General features: G+C 40.4%; 1 protein-coding gene across 1 annotated transcript; it reads right to left on the reverse strand.

Annotated features, from left to right (window-relative positions):
- Positions 1–718: 718 nt before the first annotated feature.
- On the reverse strand, positions 719–21,030 carry LOC149968951 (gastric triacylglycerol lipase-like). Its single transcript, XM_090169607.1, has 7 exons — positions 20,821–21,030; positions 20,523–20,703; positions 19,928–20,042; positions 19,690–19,846; positions 16,335–16,493; positions 1,954–2,022; positions 719–967 (listed from the first exon to the last, which is right to left on the reverse strand). Exons 1-7 carry the CDS (start codon positions 21,028–21,030, stop codon positions 719–721), a joined length of 1,140 nt encoding a protein of 379 aa, XP_090025733.1.
- Positions 21,031–21,535: the final 505 nt, after the last annotated feature.

A 21,535-nucleotide genomic window follows, 5' to 3' on the forward strand; every position in this document is an offset into this window, starting at 1 on the left:
CATGACCTTCAAAGATTCTGTTTTAATGGCGAGGCATTGCGAGATCGCCACGGGTGAGAGGGGCGCGCCCAAAAGGGTGTAATTGACCCGATCGACAACTTTTATAGCTGGGGCAGCTAACTCGAACATAGATTTCAACTGATGATCTTCAATAATAGTTAAATCGGGAAATATAATTTATTTTTACCACCCGAGATATCACCATAGACTAACTCTTCATTGATAAGATATACAGCGTGTTACCCAATAAAACTATACAGGGCCAATAACTCAAAATTTGTTTAAGCCAGGAATTTGAAATTATCATACCACATAGAACGTGCAGGAGGTCACTTGAAAACGGAAATTTCCTTGACCTTGAACCATGTCTTCAAGGTCATTTAAAATGCATCTCGAGCACCATTAGAGATATAAAATTGTCAAGTGACCTCCTGCACGTTCTATGTCTCCTAAAAGTTTAATTTTTTTTATTCTATCCATAGACAAACAAACGCACCCAAAATAGCGGCTAGGGACCAAACAAAGGAGTGCTAGTACTTTATAGTACTTTTAATTTTGACGGCAATTTATTTGAAGATTTTAATTTGGACACATTTACCACAATTTATTAGCATTGATCTGAAATAATTGAAATTTACAACGATATATATTAATAAAGGCATGGCCAAACGGATTAGTAGTAGAGACATTGGCGTTGCTATTTATGCTCCTCTAAAATTTATGATGTATTTTCGTTGAATAGTTGGACAATGTATTTGTACACGTATTTGTAAGCATCTACAGCCAGTATGAAATCGGTATGTGAATAATCTTCGGCTTCAACGATGAAATCCCGCACCAGAACTCCCGGTCTCAGCTGTTGACGCAAAAAGTCAATATCTCGTTGAGTCGCCAAGGCGTCACTCTTACTGCTGTAGAAGGCCAAAGGCGCCGTTATTTTCCCAATCTCGTACTCCGGAGGTTCAGACTGTAAAATAGACGACGTTAAAAGAAAAATTTCAAATAACTAATCAACATTTCGTGCTCCATTTTCGTGATCTAACGTGCGTCGATCAATTTTTGCGCGTTTTACTTACTACTCTCGAGCACTCAAGATCTCTTCTATCCATATTTCGTGTTCCATTTGCATGATTTGGTCTGCTTTGACCAATCTCTCGAGTTCCTTATACTACTCTCACGCGTTAGAGATCATCCCGTTCTCATTTTTGGTGTGAGTTTGCTGATTTGGGAGACGAATTCGGAGTGAATTTCGAGCAGTTAAAAGGAAATCGCTATTTCAATGGTTTCGGGTATTTTATCGACTTTAGCGTGAGCAACAATTTATTTAACATCGGGAATTTCATAAGAAGTTTAAAAGTTTTATTCCAATTGACTTTTAAAAGAATACGTGCTTGTCCCAGCCGTAGCCGCTGCCACAGGCAAAAATGGCTGACATAGACTCAACCAAAAAAACCATTTAAACAATTAATTTAAGAAACCCCGATTGGTTTCATCATTGAAGTTGTTGGATAATGTAAAACTGTGTACATGAATTTCGTGTAGTTGATCATTAATTCGGCTATCTGGTCACTTAACTCGAGACAAGGCCTAAAACTGCCGTTCTCTGTTTTCTCAGTGAACCGTTACCGAGAGCCGCTAGGAACAGTCGTCTATTCCCGTCAGCTAACTAGCATTTAAATGACACATCACTCCACCCATCGCTTTTCAAAAAGGGCCCATAGGGTAATGATACAGTTTCACTGTGTTACACAATTTCATGGTGTGACCAAACGTAGCAGCGGCTCCCAAGTTTCTTCGCTCTAAAATCATCTCAAACAATCTAAAATAACTTTTTTCCAGCAGAAGACAATCGATGCATTAAACCTAAATTAGACTTAACCTATATCTTCACTCAAGCTAAACTCGGAAGCGTTGCTACGTTTAGTCGGCTCTTTGATAATGATATTTATTTACCGTTCCGTATTTCACTAAGTTGTCCTCTCTGCCAAAATCGTACCTTTGAAACCTATCTGCGGAAATAATCTAAAAAGCCAAAACGTTAGATATTAAATTAAAAAAATAATATACAATATCAAAAGGGGCTCAATTAATTGTTGGACAAGTTTGGATCCAATTCGGATGCAGTGTATATTCCATTTGAATTCAGTATTATATTTAGGTAAGATCTGAAATAGTGTAGCCTAAGGGATAAATTTCGGTTTGATAACAACTAGGAATAGCGTGTAATACATTGTCAAAATATAAATGGGCAACCGCTTGAGCTATTTATAAAACTACAACTAAGTAGGTGTAAATCCGAGGCATTGATAAAGTTTGGACAAGTTTCGGGGCTGGACCTTCTAGTCATTCCCCGTTTCCCCCTTGTAAATATCTGAATTAGTTTTATATTATTGTATTGTGTGTACTATTTACCACTTAATCTCTTTAGCTTCCCCAATTCACCTGTTCTTGTCTGTACATAATTTTTATAGTGTTTCCGCTTAGTTTTCTTATTATCCGTATTATTTCCCGTCTCATCAACCCCTTGCCCACTCTGTTTATTTTTATCTCTATCTCTGTCTTGTGTTGGTAATCTTGTTTTGTATTATTTTGTTTTATGTTAATATTGTTTTTGAATGCCTGGTGTACGTAATATAAGTGCGTACTCAGGAGCCCAATAAGTGTATTTTACTTTATCTATCCTGACAATAAAGTATTATATTAAAGAAAGCAAAGCGATATCTTTGTTTTCTCATTTATAATGATTCGCTCTTTTGCACTTGAACCATTATCCTCCAGTAGTGCACCAATCACCTTCGATCTTAACGTCCTCGAGACAACTTGGATTTTTAGGGTGGTGTGAAGTTCTCAAGTTTCTAATCGTCCTCTTGACGGTGTTTTCTGGTGGCATTCGCCTCATCCAGTTGCGACCCAGCTTCGGCAAAGATCGCAGATGGTTTAATTCTAGATTCTCCTTTAGTTTTACTTCAACTTCTTTCCTATCTGCGGGATGATTGTGGTTATGAAATAATTTTGGGTCCGAGACGCACAGCGTGGTTTTTAAAATGGCTCTACATTTAAAAGAGTTCCCTTTTACACAACGCCAACGTATCTGTTCACGACCACGAACATGTATAACGTACATATGTCCTTCCCGACATAATTTGTCGTTTCCTTGGTTTGATTTATTTATTTCCATTAGCAATGAAGACACAAAGCGCTCACTAAAAGAAATCAACTGGACTAAAAGTTAAAACTGTTTAATTTTAATTTAATTTTTACCGAAAAAAGATAACATTGGGGTTTTTTTAGTTGGCTTTTTTTTCTGTACATTTTTCAACTTCTGGGTTTTAATGAAATTGATTTTTTTTCCGTGGATTTATTTAATTTGGATTTTTTTGGCAACTACCATTAAAAAGATTCTAGTGAAGTTAATTAGAATCTAAATAATTAAGATTAAGTGTAAGATTTAAAATCGAAATTCCACTAATTTGATAAAATTGGGATCCAATTTTGATGAAATTATATGAAAGAAGCCACAGTAAAGCAATATTCTTAATTCCATAAAATCTTGAGTCCCAAATTTTGGGAATTGTAAATTAGTTTTGATTTTTCAAGAGCTCCAAGAATTAACAAAAAAAATTTAGTGGGAGGGTTTCGTGGTTTATTTTAGCCATTAGCAATAATTTTAATCATTGCGAATTTTAGGTTTATTTTTGAATTTATTTTAAGAAATTGTTTTAGGGTCTTAATGCGATTTGAAGTAGGTTAAAATGTCGGTAAAGTTTTGATTATATTTTGATGCTACAAGGACAAAACATGAAAACTCTAAGAAAAAGTTAAGAAGAACAATAGTACGTTTATTAAAGCCTAGGATTTTAATTGCTTTATTTTATTAATAAATTTAATATTGAGCAACGTCAGGTTGGATTCAAAAATCATAAAAATTTGAGTGTTTTTTAAGATTTAATTGCAATAAATTAATTTGTTTAGAAAGTTCGTAATATCATTATCAGTAATAATAATTAATAATAATATTTATAAAAAACATTATTTATAATAATAATTTTTAATAATAAAAGTATATTTTAAATAAAAAATTATATAAGAAAATTGGTATATGTTTTCTTTGATGTGTACGTTTAATGCAATCTTGATCGGGATTTTTTAGATCGAAAACTTTTTGATCCTTTCTGGATATAACAAGATTATTTGATCCAAAATTATATGACTCCTTCTGGATATGACTGAATCCAATGTTGATCAAGATTATTTGAACCAAAATTATTTGATCCTTTCTGGATATAAATTGATACAATTTTGATTAAGATTATTTGATGGGAAATTATTTGTTTTAAAAGTATTTGATTCAAAATTATTTGTTTCAGAATTATTTGTTTCAAAATAATTTGTTTCAAAATTATTTGTTTCAAAATTATTTATTTCAAAATTATTAGATTCAAAATTATTTGTTTCAAATTTTTTGGTTTAAAATTGTTTGATCATTTCTGTATATGATTTAATCGAATCTTGATCCAGATTATTTGATCCAAAAATATTTGATCCATTCTGGATATGACTGAATCGAATCTTAATCCAGATTATTTGACCCAAAAATATTTGATCCATTATGGATATGACTGGATCGAATCTTGATCCAATGTCCCAAATTTGACAATGTGATTTTCGTACGAGTCAATGATTCGTTTTTCACAGTTGGCGACTCTTCATTTATGAAATCGAAACAATCGCCATCGATTACAAGCCCGCGTATCGTTCCAAAATTAATCTCAAACGTTCGCAGCTTGCGTAACAAAATCCGCGATTTTTTAACTCACGGGACATTCCCTCAAGACGACGTTACCTTTCGCGGAGGAGATGTTCTTCATGCTACTCCGTCCAGTCCTTTCCGGTTGAGGATGGTGTTGCCATAGAGGCGATTTTTCATTAATGGAGACTTCAACTAACATATTGGCCGGTCAAACCAGTGTCCTGGGATCGCGATACTGTGTTTCGCCTCATGCTTGAGTAAACTTAGACTTATCCGACGAGCAGGAATAAATTTATTGACATGGGTTAAATTATAAATGGCCAGCGCTTCCTCACTGAAATTCACACTGGAGACAACTTACCTGGTTGTGATCACCTGCGTTTATAGTTCAGAGTATTCATCGTACTATATTTAAGAAGGTGATTTAACTGAAACTGTCTACGACGTTGTGTTTTTGATTCGAGTGATATTGGTGTGACTTGGGAACTTTGACTGGATATCCTTTGGGCATGTGTAAAGGATAATATTCCAGCTATAGGCATTTGTTGTAAAAAGCGCTCGCCCTGGATTACGATTGATCTAGTATAAGGCCGCCATGAGTAAAAATCACTCTTTTAATAGCTGCGGAAATCACTGAAGGATTTAGATTGCAAAAAGTTTCGAGATTTTAACCACGCTTTAAGTAACAAGAAGTCAGGTATCTGAAACAGTTTAGGAGTTTGGTCCACTCAAAATCCCTGCTTCCATCTCCGTCATCATTTAAAGTCCACAATGGGGAGTTGTCATATGCTTTGGCCATAGCAACGGCCTTTGGTGAGTTCTTCTACCTTCCCTTGGACCATCTCCGAAACGTTTCTCTTTTGCTTTTGGGGACTTGTCAGACGTAGCATTAACTTGGAAACCATTGAAGAACGTATCTGCCTATGGACCGTATTGTATAAAGCCGGAGGCGGATTGGGTAGCCTGCTGTGGGGCGGTGGGTCTCCATATGAGACGCACTGGTCCTGTTTCCTGGCCTTTTGGAGCACACCAGGATATCCGGTGCCAGCTGTGCCGGGTTATGTGGACCGCTGGGTGCCCGTCGTTCTCCTTTAGGAGCTTTTTCTGAAGGGTGTGGCTCTCTACCTACGTAGGTAGGGTGTCGGCTGGAGTTGCTATAGCATCCACTCTCTATCTCACAGCTAAGCGCGAAGTGGGAACTCGTCGCCCCATTTCTGCACCTTTTGTCGGGATGAGACCATCAGTAGTAGGGTACTACTACCCATGCTGGATTTGTCACCTGTCCGGGCTTGTGGACGCTGGCGAAGGGCATTAAGATGAGACCACCGGTGTAGTAGACTTTTGATTCGCTCGGAGCACCGGTATGTAAATTTCTGACCCAATGTATAAAGCCGAATGCATAGTTCGCCAGCGAATTTTGAGCACGCACCCATGAATCGTTTCAAAAAGCAAGTTCGCTCACGAGCAACAAAGCGTATGCGAAATTAGGAATTTTTGAAATTTTGCGTCGCGTTGCTCGCTTTGCGTCTCATGGGTGCGGCCGGCTTAATAATAAACGCCTTTAGAAGTCATCTCTTGCATCGGGTTGGAAGGTCACTAATGTCGTTGTAGTATTTAAACGGTCGGATAAGCGTAAGGATCTTTCTAATTACCACCCTATATCGCTCACCTCTGTCGTTGGCCAGTTATTCTAGGTGATCATGTGACCTTAAGCTCCCGGCAGTTCGATCCTATGTTAAATTAAATAGATGCATGACCTATGCGCCTGGAAACATTTGCCACACAGTACTTAATTCCACAACTTCGCTCTTTGGTTTTAGAGTTTTTGTTTTCTAATAAACTTAATTCTAATTCTTAAATTAATTTACTGAAATTGGTTTTTGGATTTTACTCGTTTAATTATTTTTGTTTATTTACTTATTTAAATGTTTTGTGTATAGGGCATACCTAAGTAGTTGCCGCCAAGTTAGTATTTGCGAAATAAATTTTATTGTTATTCTTTAGTAGAACATGCACGGGCTCTAAATCTCGAACCTCAATTGCGCCACCCATTAAAAATATATTCGGTATACGCCCTTATCTCTATCAAAATAGTTAGCTACTAAACGTTTGGGATGGTGTATTCAAAGGAGCAGCAGAAATGTTCACTTTGGTGATAAGCCTGAAGGGAAGTTAACTTCTAAGGCTTACTTGCCTACTTGGTACACATAGATGAAGAACTTGTAATGCGTAAAATGACAAATACCTGGCCATAATGGACGACGCTGTAAGACGATGTGCCCTCGTCTACACGACTCGCGTATACAGGAAGCCTGGTCTGAAACAATCAAGCTTAAGTAAAATGTGGGTCTGCAATAAAACTTGTCTTTCCTTTTTCGTTTCTCAAAGGAGCACCAAATGAGAGGAGCGCCAATTTCTTTTCTCAAGGGAATGCGAAAAAAGTTAATTCGTTAAACAAATAGCCGCGAAAATGGAGCAGTGCCAATTTATCTTATCAAATGAACGCGAACAGATAAGAGAGCCAATTTCGTTTCTTAAATGCGCGCGAAAATACAGAAGCGCTGACTTTGTTTCTTAAATAAACGTAAATGCCAAACGAAAGGGCCGATTTAGTTTCTAAAATGAACCGAATAGAGAGGAGCTCTGACTTCTTTTCTTTAATAGGTACAAAAGGAAATTAGCACCGATTTTTTTTTCTCACTTGGCTGCGAAATGAGAGGAGTGCTGGATTCGTTTATCAAATGGGCGCGAAAAGAGAGGAGCGCATATTTCGTTTCTCAAATGAACGTGAAAAGAGAGGAGCGCATATTTAGTTTTTCAAATAGGCATGGAATGAGACGAACGCATATTTCGTTCCTCAAATGGCTCAAAAAGAGGAGCGCATATTTCGTTTCTCAAATGGCGTGAAAAGAGAAGAGCGCATATTTTCTTCTCAAATGGTGCAAAAAGAGACAAGCTCATATTTCACTTCTCAAATGGGCGCGAAAAGAGAGGAGTGCATATATATTTTCTCAAATGGGCGCGAAAAGAGAGGAGCGCATATCTCGTTTCTCAAATGGGCGCGAAAAGAGAGGAGAGCATATCTCGTTTCTCATATGGCGCGAAAAGAGAGGAGCGCATATCTCGTTTCTCATATGGCGCGAAAAGAGAGGAGAGCATATCTCGTTTCTCATATGGCGCGAAAAGAGAGGAGAGCATATCTCGTTTCTCATATGGCGCGAAAAGAGAGGAGCGCATATCTCGTTTCTCAAATCGGCGCGAAAAGAGAGGAGCGCATATCTCGTTTCTCAAATGGCGCGAAAAGAGAGGAGAGCATATCTCGTTTCTCAAATCGGCGCGAAAAGAGAGGAGCGCATATCTCGTTTCTCAAATGGCGCGAAAAGAGAGGAGCGCATATCTCGTTTCTCAAATGGCGCGAAAAGAGAGGAGCGCATATCTCGTTTCTCAAATGGCGCGAAAAGAGAGGAGCGCATATCTCGTTTCTCAAATGGCGCGAAAAGAGAGGAGCGCATATCTCGTTTCTCAAATGGCGCGAAAAGAGAGGAGCGCATATCTCGTTTCTCAAATGGCGCGAAAAGAGAGGAGCGCATATCTCGTTTCTCAAATGGCGCGAAAAGAGAGGAGCGCATATCTCGTTTCTCAAATGGCGCGAAAAGAGAGGAGCGCATATCTCGTTTCTCATATGGCGTGAAAAGAGAAGAGCGCATATTTTCTTCTCAAATGGTGCAAAAAGAGACAAGCTCATATTTCACTTCTCAAATGGGCGCGAAAAGAGAGGAGTGCATATATATTTTCTCAAATGGGCGCGAAAAGAGAGGAGCGCATATCTCGTTTCTCAAATGGCGCGAAAAGAGAGGAGCGCATATCTCGTTTCTCAAATGGCGCGAAAAGAGAGGAGCGCATATCTCGTTTCTCAAATGGCGCGAAAAGAGAGGAGCGCATATCTCGTTTCTCAAATGGCGCGAAAAGAGAGGAGCGCATATCTCGTTTCTCATATGGCGTGAAAAGAGAAGAGCGCATATTTTCTTCTCAAATGGTGCAAAAAGAGACAAGCTCATATTTCACTTCTCAAATGGGCGCGAAAAGAGAGGAGTGCATATATATTTTCTCAAATGGGCGCGAAAAGAGAGGAGCGCATATCTCGTTTCTCAAATGGGCGCGAAAAGAGAGGAGAGCATATCTCGTTTCTCATATGGCGCGAAAAGAGAGGAGCGCATATCTCGTTTCTCATATGGCGCGAAAAGAGAGGAGAGCATATCTCGTTTCTCATATGGCGCGAAAAGAGAGGAGAGCATATCTCGTTTCTCATATGGCGCGAAAAGAGAGGAGCGCATATCTCGTTTCTCAAATCGGCGCGAAAAGAGAGGAGCGCATATCTCGTTTCTCAAATGGCGCGAAAAGAGAGGAGAGCATATCTCGTTTCTCAAATCGGCGCGAAAAGAGAGGAGCGCATATCTCGTTTCTCAAATGGCGCGAAAAGAGAGGAGCGCATATCTCGTTTCTCAAATGGCGCGAAAAGAGAGGAGCGCATATCTCGTTTCTCAAATGGCGCGAAAAGAGAGGAGCGCATATCTCGTTTCTCAAATGGCGCGAAAAGAGAGGAGCGCATATCTCGTTTCTCATATGGCGTGAAAAGAGAAGAGCGCATATTTTCTTCTCAAATGGTGCAAAAAGAGACAAGCTCATATTTCACTTCTCAAATGGGCGCGAAAAGAGAGGAGTGCATATATATTTTCTCAAATGGGCGCGAAAAGAGAGGAGCGCATATCTCGTTTCTCAAATGGCGCGAAAAGAGAGGAGCGCATATCTCGTTTCTCAAATGGCGCGAAAAGAGAGGAGCGCATATCTCGTTTCTCAAATGGCGCGAAAAGAGAGGAGCGCATATCTCGTTTCTCAAATGGCGCGAAAAGAGAGGAGCGCATATCTCGTTTCTCATATGGCGTGAAAAGAGAAGAGCGCATATTTTCTTCTCAAATGGTGCAAAAAGAGACAAGCTCATATTTCACTTCTCAAATGGGCGCGAAAAGAGAGGAGTGCATATATATTTTCTCAAATGGGCGTGAAAAGAGAGGAGCGCATATCTCGTTTCTCAAATGGCGCGAAAAGAGAGGAGCGCATATCTCGTTTCTCAAATGGCGCGAAAAGAGAGGAGCGCATATCTCGTTTCTCAAATGGCGCGAAAAGAGAGGAGCGCATATCTCGTTTCTCAAATGGCGCGAAAAGAGAGGAGCGCATATCTCGTTTCTCATATGGCGTGAAAAGAGAAGAGCGCATATTTTCTTCTCAAATGGTGCAAAAAGAGACAAGCTCATATTTCACTTCTCAAATGGGCGCGAAAAGAGAGGAGTGCATATATATTTTCTCAAATGGGCGCGAAAAGAGAGGAGCGCATATCTCGTTTCTCAAATGGGCGCGAAAAGAGAGGAGAGCATATCTCGTTTCTCATATGGCGCGAAAAGAGAGGAGCGCATATCTCGTTTCTCATATGGCGCGAAAAGAGAGGAGAGCATATCTCGTTTCTCATATGGCGCGAAAAGAGAGGAGAGCATATCTCGTTTCTCATATGGCGCGAAAAGAGAGGAGCGCATATCTCGTTTCTCAAATCGGCGCGAAAAGAGAGGAGCGCATATCTCGTTTCTCAAATGGCGCGAAAAGAGAGGAGCGCATATCTCGTTTCTCAAATGGCGCGAAAAGAGAGGAGCGCATATCTCGTTTCTCAAATGGCGCGAAAAGAGAGGAGCGCATATCTCGTTTCTCAAATGGCGCGAAAAGAGAGGAGCGCATATCTCGTTTCTCAAATGGCGCGAAAAGAGAGGAGCGCATATCTCGTTTCTCAAATGGCGCGAAAAGAGAGGAGCGCATATCTCGTTTCTCAAATGGCGCGAAAAGAGAGGAGCGCATATCTCGTTTCTCATATGGCGTGAAAAGAGAAGAGCGCATATTTTCTTCTCAAATGGTGCAAAAAGAGACAAGCTCATATTTCACTTCTCAAATGGGCGCGAAAAGAGAGGAGTGCATATATATTTTCTCAAATGGGCGCGAAAAGAGAGGAGCGCATATCTCGTTTCTCAAATGGGCGCGAAAAGAGAGGAGAGCATATCTCGTTTCTCATATGGCGCGAAAAGAGAGGAGCGCATATCTCGTTTCTCATATGGCGCGAAAAGAGAGGAGAGCATATCTCGTTTCTCATATGGCGCGAAAAGAGAGGAGAGCATATCTCGTTTCTCATATGGCGCGAAAAGAGAGGAGCGCATATCTCGTTTCTCAAATCGGCGCGAAAAGAGAGGAGCGCATATCTCGTTTCTCAAATGGCGCGAAAAGAGAGGAGCGCATATCTCGTTTCTCAAATGGCGCGAAAAGAGAGGAGCGCATATCTCGTTTCTCAAATGGCGCGAAAAGAGAGGAGCGCATATCTCGTTTCTCAAATGGCGCGAAAAGAGAGGAGCGCATATCTCGTTTCTCAAATGGCGCGAAAAGAGAGGAGCGCATATCTCGTTTCTCAAATGGCGCGAAAAGAGACGGGCGCATATTTCGTTTCTCAAATCCGCGCGAAAAGAGAGGAGCGCATATCTCGTTTCTCAAATGGCGCGAAAAGAGAGGAGCGCATATCTCGTTTCTCAAATGGCGCGAAAAGAGAGGAGCGCATATCTCGTTTCTCAAATGGGCGCGAAAAGAGAGGAGAGCATATCTCGTTTCTCATATGGCGCGAAAAGAGAGGAGCGCATATCTCGTTTCTCATATGGCGCGAAAAGAGAGGAGAGCATATCTCGTTTCTCATATGGCGCGAAAAGAGAGGAGAGCATATCTCGTTTCTCATATGGCGCGAAAAGAGAGGAGCGCATATCTCGTTTCTCAAATCGGCGCGAAAAGAGAGGAGCGCATATCTCGTTTCTCAAATGGCGCGAAAAGAGAGGAGCGCATATCTCGTTTCTCAAATGGCGCGAAAAGAGAGGAGCGCATATCTCGTTTCTCAAATGGCGCGAAAAGAGAGGAGCGCATATCTCGTTTCTCAAATGGCGCGAAAAGAGAGGAGCGCATATCTCGTTTCTCAAATGGCGCGAAAAGAGAGGAGCGCATATCTCGTTTCTCAAATGGCGCGAAAAGAGAGGAGCGCATATCTCGTTTCTCAAATGGCGCGAAAAGAGAGGAGCGCATATCTCGTTTCTCATATGGCGTGAAAAGAGAAGAGCGCATATTTTCTTCTCAAATGGTGCAAAAAGAGACAAGCTCATATTTCACTTCTCAAATGGGCGCGAAAAGAGAGGAGTGCATATATATTTTCTCAAATGGGCGCGAAAAGAGAGGAGCGCATATCTCGTTTCTCAAATGGGCGCGAAAAGAGAGGAGAGCATATCTCGTTTCTCATATGGCGCGAAAAGAGAGGAGCGCATATCTCGTTTCTCATATGGCGCGAAAAGAGAGGAGAGCATATCTCGTTTCTCATATGGCGCGAAAAGAGAGGAGAGCATATCTCGTTTCTCATATGGCGCGAAAAGAGAGGAGCGCATATCTCGTTTCTCAAATCGGCGCGAAAAGAGAGGAGCGCATATCTCGTTTCTCAAATGGCGCGAAAAGAGAGGAGCGCATATCTCGTTTCTCAAATGGCGCGAAAAGAGAGGAGCGCATATCTCGTTTCTCAAATGGCGCGAAAAGAGAGGAGCGCATATCTCGTTTCTCAAATGGCGCGAAAAGAGAGGAGCGCATATCTCGTTTCTCAAATGGCGCGAAAAGAGAGGAGCGCATATCTCGTTTCTCAAATGGCGCGAAAAGAGACGGGCGCATATTTCGTTTCTCAAATCCGCGCGAAAAGAGAGGAGCGCATATCTCGTTTCTCAAATGGCGCGAAAAGAGAGGAGCGCATATCTCGTTTCTCAAATGGCGCGAAAAGAGAGGAGCGCATATCTCGTTTCTCAAATGGCGCGAAAAGAGAGGAGCGCATATCTCGTTTCTCAAATGGCGCGAAAAGAGAGGAGCGCATATCTCGTTTCTCAAATGGCGCGAAAAGAGAGGAGCGCATATCTCGTTTCTCAAATGGCGCGAAAAGAGAGGAGCGCATATCTCGTTTCTCATATGGCGTGAAAAGAGAAGAGCGCATATTTTCTTCTCAAATGGTGCAAAAAGAGACAAGCTCATATTTCACTTCTCAAATGGGCGCGAAAAGAGAGGAGTGCATATATATTTTCTCAAATGGGCGCGAAAAGAGAGGAGCGCATATCTCGTTTCTCATATGGCGTGAAAAGAGAAGAGCGCATATTTTCTTCTCAAATGGGCGCGAAAAGAGAGGAGTGCATATATATTTTCTCAAATGGGCGCGAAAAGAGAGGAGCGCATATCTCGTTTCTCAAATGGCGCGAAAAGAGAGGAGCGCATATCTCGTTTCTCAAATGGCGCGAAAAGAGAGGAGCGCATATCTCGTTTCTCAAATGGCGCGAAAAGAGAGGAGCGCATATCTCGTTTCTCAAATGGGCGCGAAAAGAGAGGAGAGCATATCTCGTTTCTCATATGGCGCGAAAAGAGAGGAGCGCATATCTCGTTTCTCATATGGCGCGAAAAGAGAGGAGAGCATATCTCGTTTCTCATATGGCGCGAAAAGAGAGGAGAGCATATCTCGTTTCTCATATGGCGCGAAAAGAGAGGAGCGCATATCTCGTTTCTCAAATCGGCGCGAAAAGAGAGGAGCGCATATCTCGTTTCTCAAATGGCGCGAAAAGAGAGGAGCGCATATCTCGTTTCTCAAATGGCGCGAAAAGAGAGGAGCGCATATCTCGTTTCTCAAATGGCGCGAAAAGAGAGGAGAGCATATCTCGTTTCTCATATGGCGCGAAAAGAGAGGAGCGCATATCTCGTTTCTCAAATCGGCGCGAAAAGAGAGGAGCGCATATCTCGTTTCTCAAATGGCGCGAAAAGAGAGGAGAGCATATCTCGTTTCTCATATGGCGCGAAAAGAGAGGAGCGCATATCTCGTTTCTCAAATCGGCGCGAAAAGAGAGGAGCGCATATCTCGTTTCTCAAATGGGCGCGAAAAGAGAAGAGCGCATATCTCGTTTCTCAAATGGGCGCGAAAAGAGAGGAGAGCATATCTCGTTTCTCATATGGCGCGAAAAGAGAGGAGCGCATATCTCGTTTCTCAAATGGCGCGAAAAGAGAGGAGCGCATATCTCGTTTCTCAAATGGCGCGAAAAGAGACGGGCGCATATTTCGTTTCTCAAATCGGCGCGAAAAGAGAGGAGCGCATATCTCGTTTCTCAAATGGCGCGAAAAGAGAGGAGCGCATATCTCGTTTCTCAAATGGCGCGAAAAGAGAGGAGCGCATATCTCGTTTCTCAAATGGCGCGAAAAGAGAGGAGCGCATATCTCGTTTCTCAAATGGCGCGAAAAGAGAGGAGCGCATATCTCGTTTCTCAAATGGCGCGAAAAGAGAGGAGAGCATATCTCGTTTCTCATATGGCGCGAAAAGAGAGGAGCGCATATCTCGTTTCTCAAATCGGCGCGAAAAGAGAGGAGCGCATATCTCGTTTCTCAAATGGCGCGAAAAGAGAGGAGAGCATATCTCGTTTCTCATATGGCGCGAAAAGAGAGGAGCGCATATCTCGTTTCTCAAATCGGCGCGAAAAGAGAGGAGCGCATATCTCGTTTCTCAAATGGGCGCGAAAAGAGAGGAGCGCATATCTCGTTTCTCAAATGGGCGAGAAAAGAGAGGAGAGCATATCTCGTTTCTCATATGGCGCGAAAAGAGAGGAGCGCATATCTCGTTTCTCAAATGGCGCGAAAAGAGAGGAGCGCATATCTCGTTTCTCAAATGGCGCGAAAAGAGAGGAGCGCATATCTCGTTTCTCAAATGGCGCGAAAAGAGAGGAGCGCATATCTCGTTTCTCAAATGGCGCGAAAAGAGAGGAGAGCATATCTCGTTTCTCATATGGCGCGAAAAGAGAGGAGCGCATATCTCGTTTCTCAAATGGGCGCGAAAAGAGAGGAGCGCATATCTCGTTTCTCAAATGGCGCGAAAAGAGAGGAGAGCATATCTCGTTTCTCATATGGCGCGAAAAGAGAGGAGCGCATATCTCGTTTCTCATATGGCGCGAAAAGAGAGGAGCGCATATCTCGTTTCTCAAATGGCGCGAAAAGAGAGGAGCGCATATCTCGTTTCTCAAATGGGCGCGAAAAGAGAGGAGCGCATATCTCGTTTCTCAAATGGCGCGAAAAGAGAGGAGAGCATATCTCGTTTCTCATATGGCGCGAAAAGAGAGGAGCGCATATCTCGTTTCTCATATGGCGCGAAAAGAGAGGAGAGCATATCTCGTTTCTCATATGGCGTGAAAAGAGAGGAGCGCATATCTCGTTTCTCAAATGGCGCGAAAAGAGAGGAGCGCATATCTCGTTTCTCAAATGGCGCGAAAAGAGAGGAGCGCATATCTCGTTTCTCAAATGGCGCGAAAAGAGAGGAGAGCATATCTCGTTTCTCATATGGCGCGAAAAGAGAGGAGCGCATATCTCGTTTCTCAAATCGGCGCGAAAAGAGAGGAGCGCATATCTCGTTTCTCAAATGGCGCGAAAAGAGAGGAGAGCATATCTCGTTTCTCAAATGGCGCGAAAAGAGAGGAGCGCATATTTCGTTTCTCAAATGAACGCGAAAAGAGAGGAGTGCATATTTAGTTTTTCAAATAGGCATGAAATGAGACGAACGCATATTTCGTTCCTCAAATGGCTCAAAAAGAGGAGCGCATATTTCGTTTCTCAAATGGCGCGAAAAGAGAGGAGCGCATATCTCGTTTCTCAAATGGCGCGAAAAGAGAGGAGCGCATATCTCGTTTCTCAAATGGCGCGAAAAGAGACGGGCGCATATTTCGTTTCTCAAATCGGCGCGAAAAGAGAGGAGCGCATATCTCGTTTCTCAAATGGCGCGAAAAGAGAGGAGCGCATATCTCGTTTCTCAAATGGCGCGAAAAGAGAGGAGCGCATATCTCGTTTCTCAAATGGCGCGAAAAGAGAGGAGCGCATATCTCGTTTCTCAAATGGCGCGAAAAGAGAGGAGCGCATATCTCGTTTCTCAAATGGCGCGAAAAGAGAGGAGAGCATATCTCGTTTCTCATATGGCGCGAAAAGAGAGGAGCGCATATCTCGTTTCTCAAATGGCGCGAAAAGAGAGGAGCGCATATCTCGTTTCTCAAATGGCGCGAAAAGAGAGGAGAGCATATCTCGTTTCTCAAATGGCGCGAAAAGAGAGGAGCGCATATTTCGTTTCTCAAATGAACGCGAAAAGAGAGGAGTGCATATTTAGTTTTTCAAATAGGCATGAAATGAGACGAACGCATATTTCGTTCCTCAAATGGCTCAAAAAGAGGAGCGCATATTTCGTTTCTCAAATGGCGCGAAAAGAGAAGAGCGCATATTTTGCTTCTCAAATCGGCGCGAAAAGAGAGGAGAGCATATCTCGTTTATCAAATGGCACAAAAAGAGAGGAGCGCATATTTCGTTTCTCAAATCGGCGCGAAAAGAGAGGAGTGCATATATATTTTCGCAAATGGGCGCGAAATGACAGGAGCATCTATTTATTTCCTCTAGTAAGAATATTTACTGTTCTTACCCGATTCAAATGTTCGGATTCGAATCCATAAAGGATTCCGGCAACGATTAGGCAAAGTACATCAGTCGCCCCATTACCGCATACTACGTCGGTAAGTAAATTAATCAAATCATTGGTGGCCGGAAAATAGCCTTTGGTTCCAGTTAAGACGGTCAGAACCTGTCCGATATTTGGGTTTTTTACCATTAATTTATTAAAACTGTAATTATGTCTGAGGTATAGAGGTGTGATAACCATTTTTTGTAGATCGAATTGAATATCAAATAGTCGTACCAAAAGAGGAGCAGATCACTTTGTTACAGGGTGATTAAAAATTTAATTATAAATAAGACATTTTTAATCTTTGTTCAGCTACAGATTTAATTTAAATCTAATCTAATCACGATTTAAACATACGAGGGTGTCCTAATAAACATTGGATTGATCTGCGCCTCGGAACCAAATAGCTTATTTAAAATGTCGAATAGTTTCGTCAAATATTTCTAAGGTAAAATTAGGGCCAGTTAAATGATCAAATTCAAAATAATATTTTGAATAATAAATAAGTTGATTATCAAGGCCCAATAATCTAGCCCATAAGAGGCCTGACTGTGCAGAATTATGCGATATTTTCAGGAGACATGACTTGGAATTGACAGCCGGGCGCTTTTCCCAACGCGCGCTGTTAACGAAAAACGTGTTTTTCCCCTCTCTAACCTTTACCCCCCCCAAACCGTGGTATCTCCCGTCTCGAGGATTGTGGGAACTACCGCTGAAGAAAAAAACGGTTCTGACTGGGTTGTAGCAAGGCTCCTATCTGTTAGAAGGATATGAGGCGAGGGACGAAAAATGGCACAGCCGTCGGTGGGTCATGCGCGATAGATAATCCGTCTTTAGATTCCGTCAAGGACAAAACATGGGGGAAGCACCGCCAAAACTTGTCCTTGAGAGACGTCCCACGTTTAGAGGCTCTCTTAATATCGACGGCGCTGCCGGCGTTTTGAAAACACGGGCTGGCCTGAGCGCTACCTATCCTTTTAACATATAGGATCCTTGGTTGTAGAGCTGCCTCAGCGTGAGCCCGCGAGAAGGGTTTTTTTTCCCAGAGGGCGCAATGTTGATAGTATACACTCTTTTTTGCGGTATTTTCCTGGGCGCGTCCATGTTTTGAATTCCCCCTTTCATCCCCATCCGCCATTACGGGAACCCCAAGAGTGGATGCTAGACTCCCCGCTGAGGGCAGAGGCAATGGTCGACGAGCGGGAGGCAAGTAAGAGGGGTAAAATAAAGGCGCGAAAAACAGTGTTTAGTATCTCACGCGACGGCCGAGTATAAAAGAAAACGCCAGAAAGAAAATTCGAGGGGTGGGTAGAAAGCGGGAATTCTTGAGAAAAACGGGATTTGTGTTCAAGACGCCGGGGCCCATTCACCGCGGCAGCCGCTGTCAACTCCTAGTCATGTCTCCTGATATTATCCATTGCCATATTTCTGGTGGTCTTGAAACTCAACAACAAAAAACTTTGAAACACCAAATATTTTCATCATTCGGATTTGGATATTCGACTATTCGCGAACAATTTCAAGGTCTATTCCATATTCGATTAGTTATATCTCACGCCCCTACTGAGATAGTTACCGTAATGAGGTCCGCAAATTGGTAAAGTTGAACGATCGGAGCTGTGGCGTGTGTTAATTTAGCAATTGGAGACATACACGCTGCAATTTTGATCTAAAACGTCAAATAATTAGGACGCCGCAAATGTAATTTCTGACACAAACTGGAGAGCGCTTAATAAAGAAATGAACTAAAATGTGAACTCATAGAACAGAGACGTTCAGAAAAGCGTTGTAGAAGCTTGAATGTCAACGTCGATATCATTTTAAACGCGTTCTCTATTAGCTTTTAAATGTGCATATTGTCGAAACTCTAAGACAACGTCAGATTCAGGACTTGCTTGTGCACGTTTCACGAGATCACTGCGGAGTTTCATTTTAAATAAATCGTTTTTTTAATTAAATAATATTGGTTTTAATTAATTAAAAATAATACGAATAGCACAAATTTTCTTAGATAAAATACACTTTTATCTAGTACTGAAAATACTTATGAGAACTTAACATTCAAAATAAAATTAGCTATAACGTATTAAAGCAAATCTCAATGCGCCAAAAAGATAAAGCTATCCTTGAATTAGGACCTAATTTAATATTCGGAATATATAATTATCGATAAATATGAATTTAATTTAATCAAATAATATAAAATATTATATTATATTATATTATATTATATTATATTATATTATATTATATTACATTACATTACATTACATTACATTACATTACATTACATTACATTACATTACATTACATTACATTACATTACATTACATTACATTACATTACATTACATTACATTACATTATATTACATTATATTACATTATATTACAGTATATTATAGTATATTATAGTATATTATAGTATATTATAGTATATTATAGTATATTATAGTATATTATAGTATATTATAGTATATTATAGTATATTATAGTATATTATAGTATATTATAGTATATTATAGTATATTATAGTATATTATAGTATATTATAGTATATTATAGTATATTATAGTATATTATAGTATATTATAGTATATTATAGTATATTATATTATATTATATTATATTATATTATATTATATTATATTATATTATATTATATTATATTATATTATATTATATTATATTATATTATATTATATTATATTATATTATATTATATTATATTATATTATATTATATTATATTATATTATAATCAAGATATACAGGATGTTTCAAAAGGTTATGCAAAAACTTTAAGTAGTTGTAGGGGTTTTTTTTTCATTCTCCTACGATGAGTTAAAAGAGCGCCAGAGAGCTTCAAAGTGTGGCCTACTATACCCTGTAAGTAGGCTGCAACAAGTGCCAAACCAAGCATCAGGGACTTTACATACTGTTTAAGTTTACTTTTTTACGCTGGTTACCTCGATTTGTTTACAAAATCCTTTTTTAACTTTCACACGAACCCAAACCTTAATGTTCGCATTTCCCTGATCCTTGGTTTGGCGCTTAATAATAATAATCAGCTAGGCACCAGCTTAGGCCTAAATCGTCAAGTTACTTTTGAAGCCATTAATTCAGCTTATTGCAGCCTACTTCCACGGGCTAGTAGGCCACCATTTGAAGCTCTCTGGCGATCTTTTAACTCATCGTAGAAAAATAGGAAGAAACAGGCATACTTCTCAACTCACCCCCTGCAACTCCTAAAAATTTATGCATGACATTCTGAAACTCCCTGTATAATTAGGTTTCATAGACAAAAATGTGAACTTACTTTGTCATTGTAATTGATCGGTGTAGTTGTCGACAGAAGGGCAAATAAGTTGGTTGTTCCCATGGAATGACCGACGTAGTACAATTGCTGTTGACCAGTAGTGGACAAGACAAAATCGATCATGGCGGGTAAATCCATCAGACCCATTTCGTCCCAGCTTATTGATTTATGTCATTAAAATTGGGAATGAGGTAATAATTAAGTTACTACGTCTATTAAAAACCGTTTTGAGGAATACCTGAATTTCCAAAATTTTGGGTCATTTGTTTTTAGCGAGACGTGCCCGAGAGAGTAAATTGTCCCTCTGAAATTGCCCAAAAAGACATCGTAGCCTTCATCTGATAGAACAAGAGCTGCGAAGATTAAAATAATGGTATTATAATAATATAATATTGGGAATATTCCCCTTCTATTATTAAGCCAATTACAGTGGGGCCCTATAAATAACGCGGACCCCAATGCACTGTATTGGCTGCATTCACGTAGAAAAGGTGATATATTATCAACGGGAATATAAGAGTTAGCAGAGTTCCGAGTGTTAGACCTTGCAACCAATTTTACAATAGCAATGCATTAAACTGTTCCAATTTAAAGAATGTATTCAAGTTTACAGATAATATGCATAAAGTCGTTTTACATTAATTAAAATTATATCCAAATCAATTATTGAAGGAGTGATTTTTAAGTTGATTGATTTTAACAACTGTTTTCATTTTTACTTTGGAGACTTTAAAGCGCTTAGAAAGTCGCGCACTCAGAGAACAGGGATGGATGGATGCCTTCGGAAACCAATCGGTAGCCCTATTACTTTATTACAGTCAGTATAAAGATACCTAAATTCTGGAAGGCGAAGGAGTTCAACACGAAGTTCGAAGAGGACAGGAACAATCCGGGGAGCAGGAGCACCGCTGGTTTATTTCGTTTCGGGATTCGAAACAGACTCAGAATGTAGCCGTCGCTCGTGGTCACTTTATGCTCTTCCACGGGGTAGCCGAGATCCGTAATCAGTTGACTCTAGCGTAGAAAAGCGTTCAATGTATTATAAGGAAAATCTTAGCCGTGAAATGCTCGCCTATTTGTCCAAGATAAGGGATAGTTTTAATTCGCAGTTACAGGTACGATTCAACTCACCGTGTTCTTGGTCAAATCCGGGTCGAAAAAATTGGTCTTCAAATTGGGATCGAGGGTTAACACATTCTTTAGAACGGAGTCGGTTGAGCCAACAACAAATTTTAAAATATTCGGAACAGTATCAACGATACTCGAGATTGGCCCAAATATCTCTAGTTGAAGAAAGAAAAGTGACAGCAGGCAACCATTGGACACTTTTGTATTAGCCATTTCGGAAAAACTAGGACACACTTCACATTAAATCAATGACTAAATTGCCGTGAATCAGCTAAACGCACAATATTTTTGTTTTTGGGAATAGCGTTTTTAAGCGTTCAATGTAGAAGACTTTTTCACAACTGTCAGTTGATGAACGTATACCATAAATTACGAAACCTGTGCATTTCAACCTCAGCCTACTTCGATTTATCGTAAATACATGCCACATGTCAGAATTAGATTAGGAGAAGTTTCTACAGAGCCTGAAATTTTGGAAACGCAAATGCCTTACCATAATAATTAAAATTGATCATCTTTGATAAATCACTAATGTCCCAACTACCACTAATTCTAAATGAGTGGATTAACTCTTCGTTTTGATGTCAACATTGGTAAATTTGTTAGCTTTTGAATGGTTTTTCTTTTTAATTTCCGGCTTAAGAAACCGATTTAAAACTTGGCGAAGGCTTAGTATTCTTTTCCGTTTTTTATTAATTTATTTTATTTTCTTAATTGG

The sequence above is a fragment of the Leiobunum rupestre genome, chromosome 1 (genome assembly GCF_980474605.1).
Source record: "Leiobunum rupestre chromosome 1, qqLeiRupe1.1.hap1, whole genome shotgun sequence".
Taxonomy (NCBI): domain Eukaryota; kingdom Metazoa; phylum Arthropoda; class Arachnida; order Opiliones; family Sclerosomatidae; genus Leiobunum; species Leiobunum rupestre.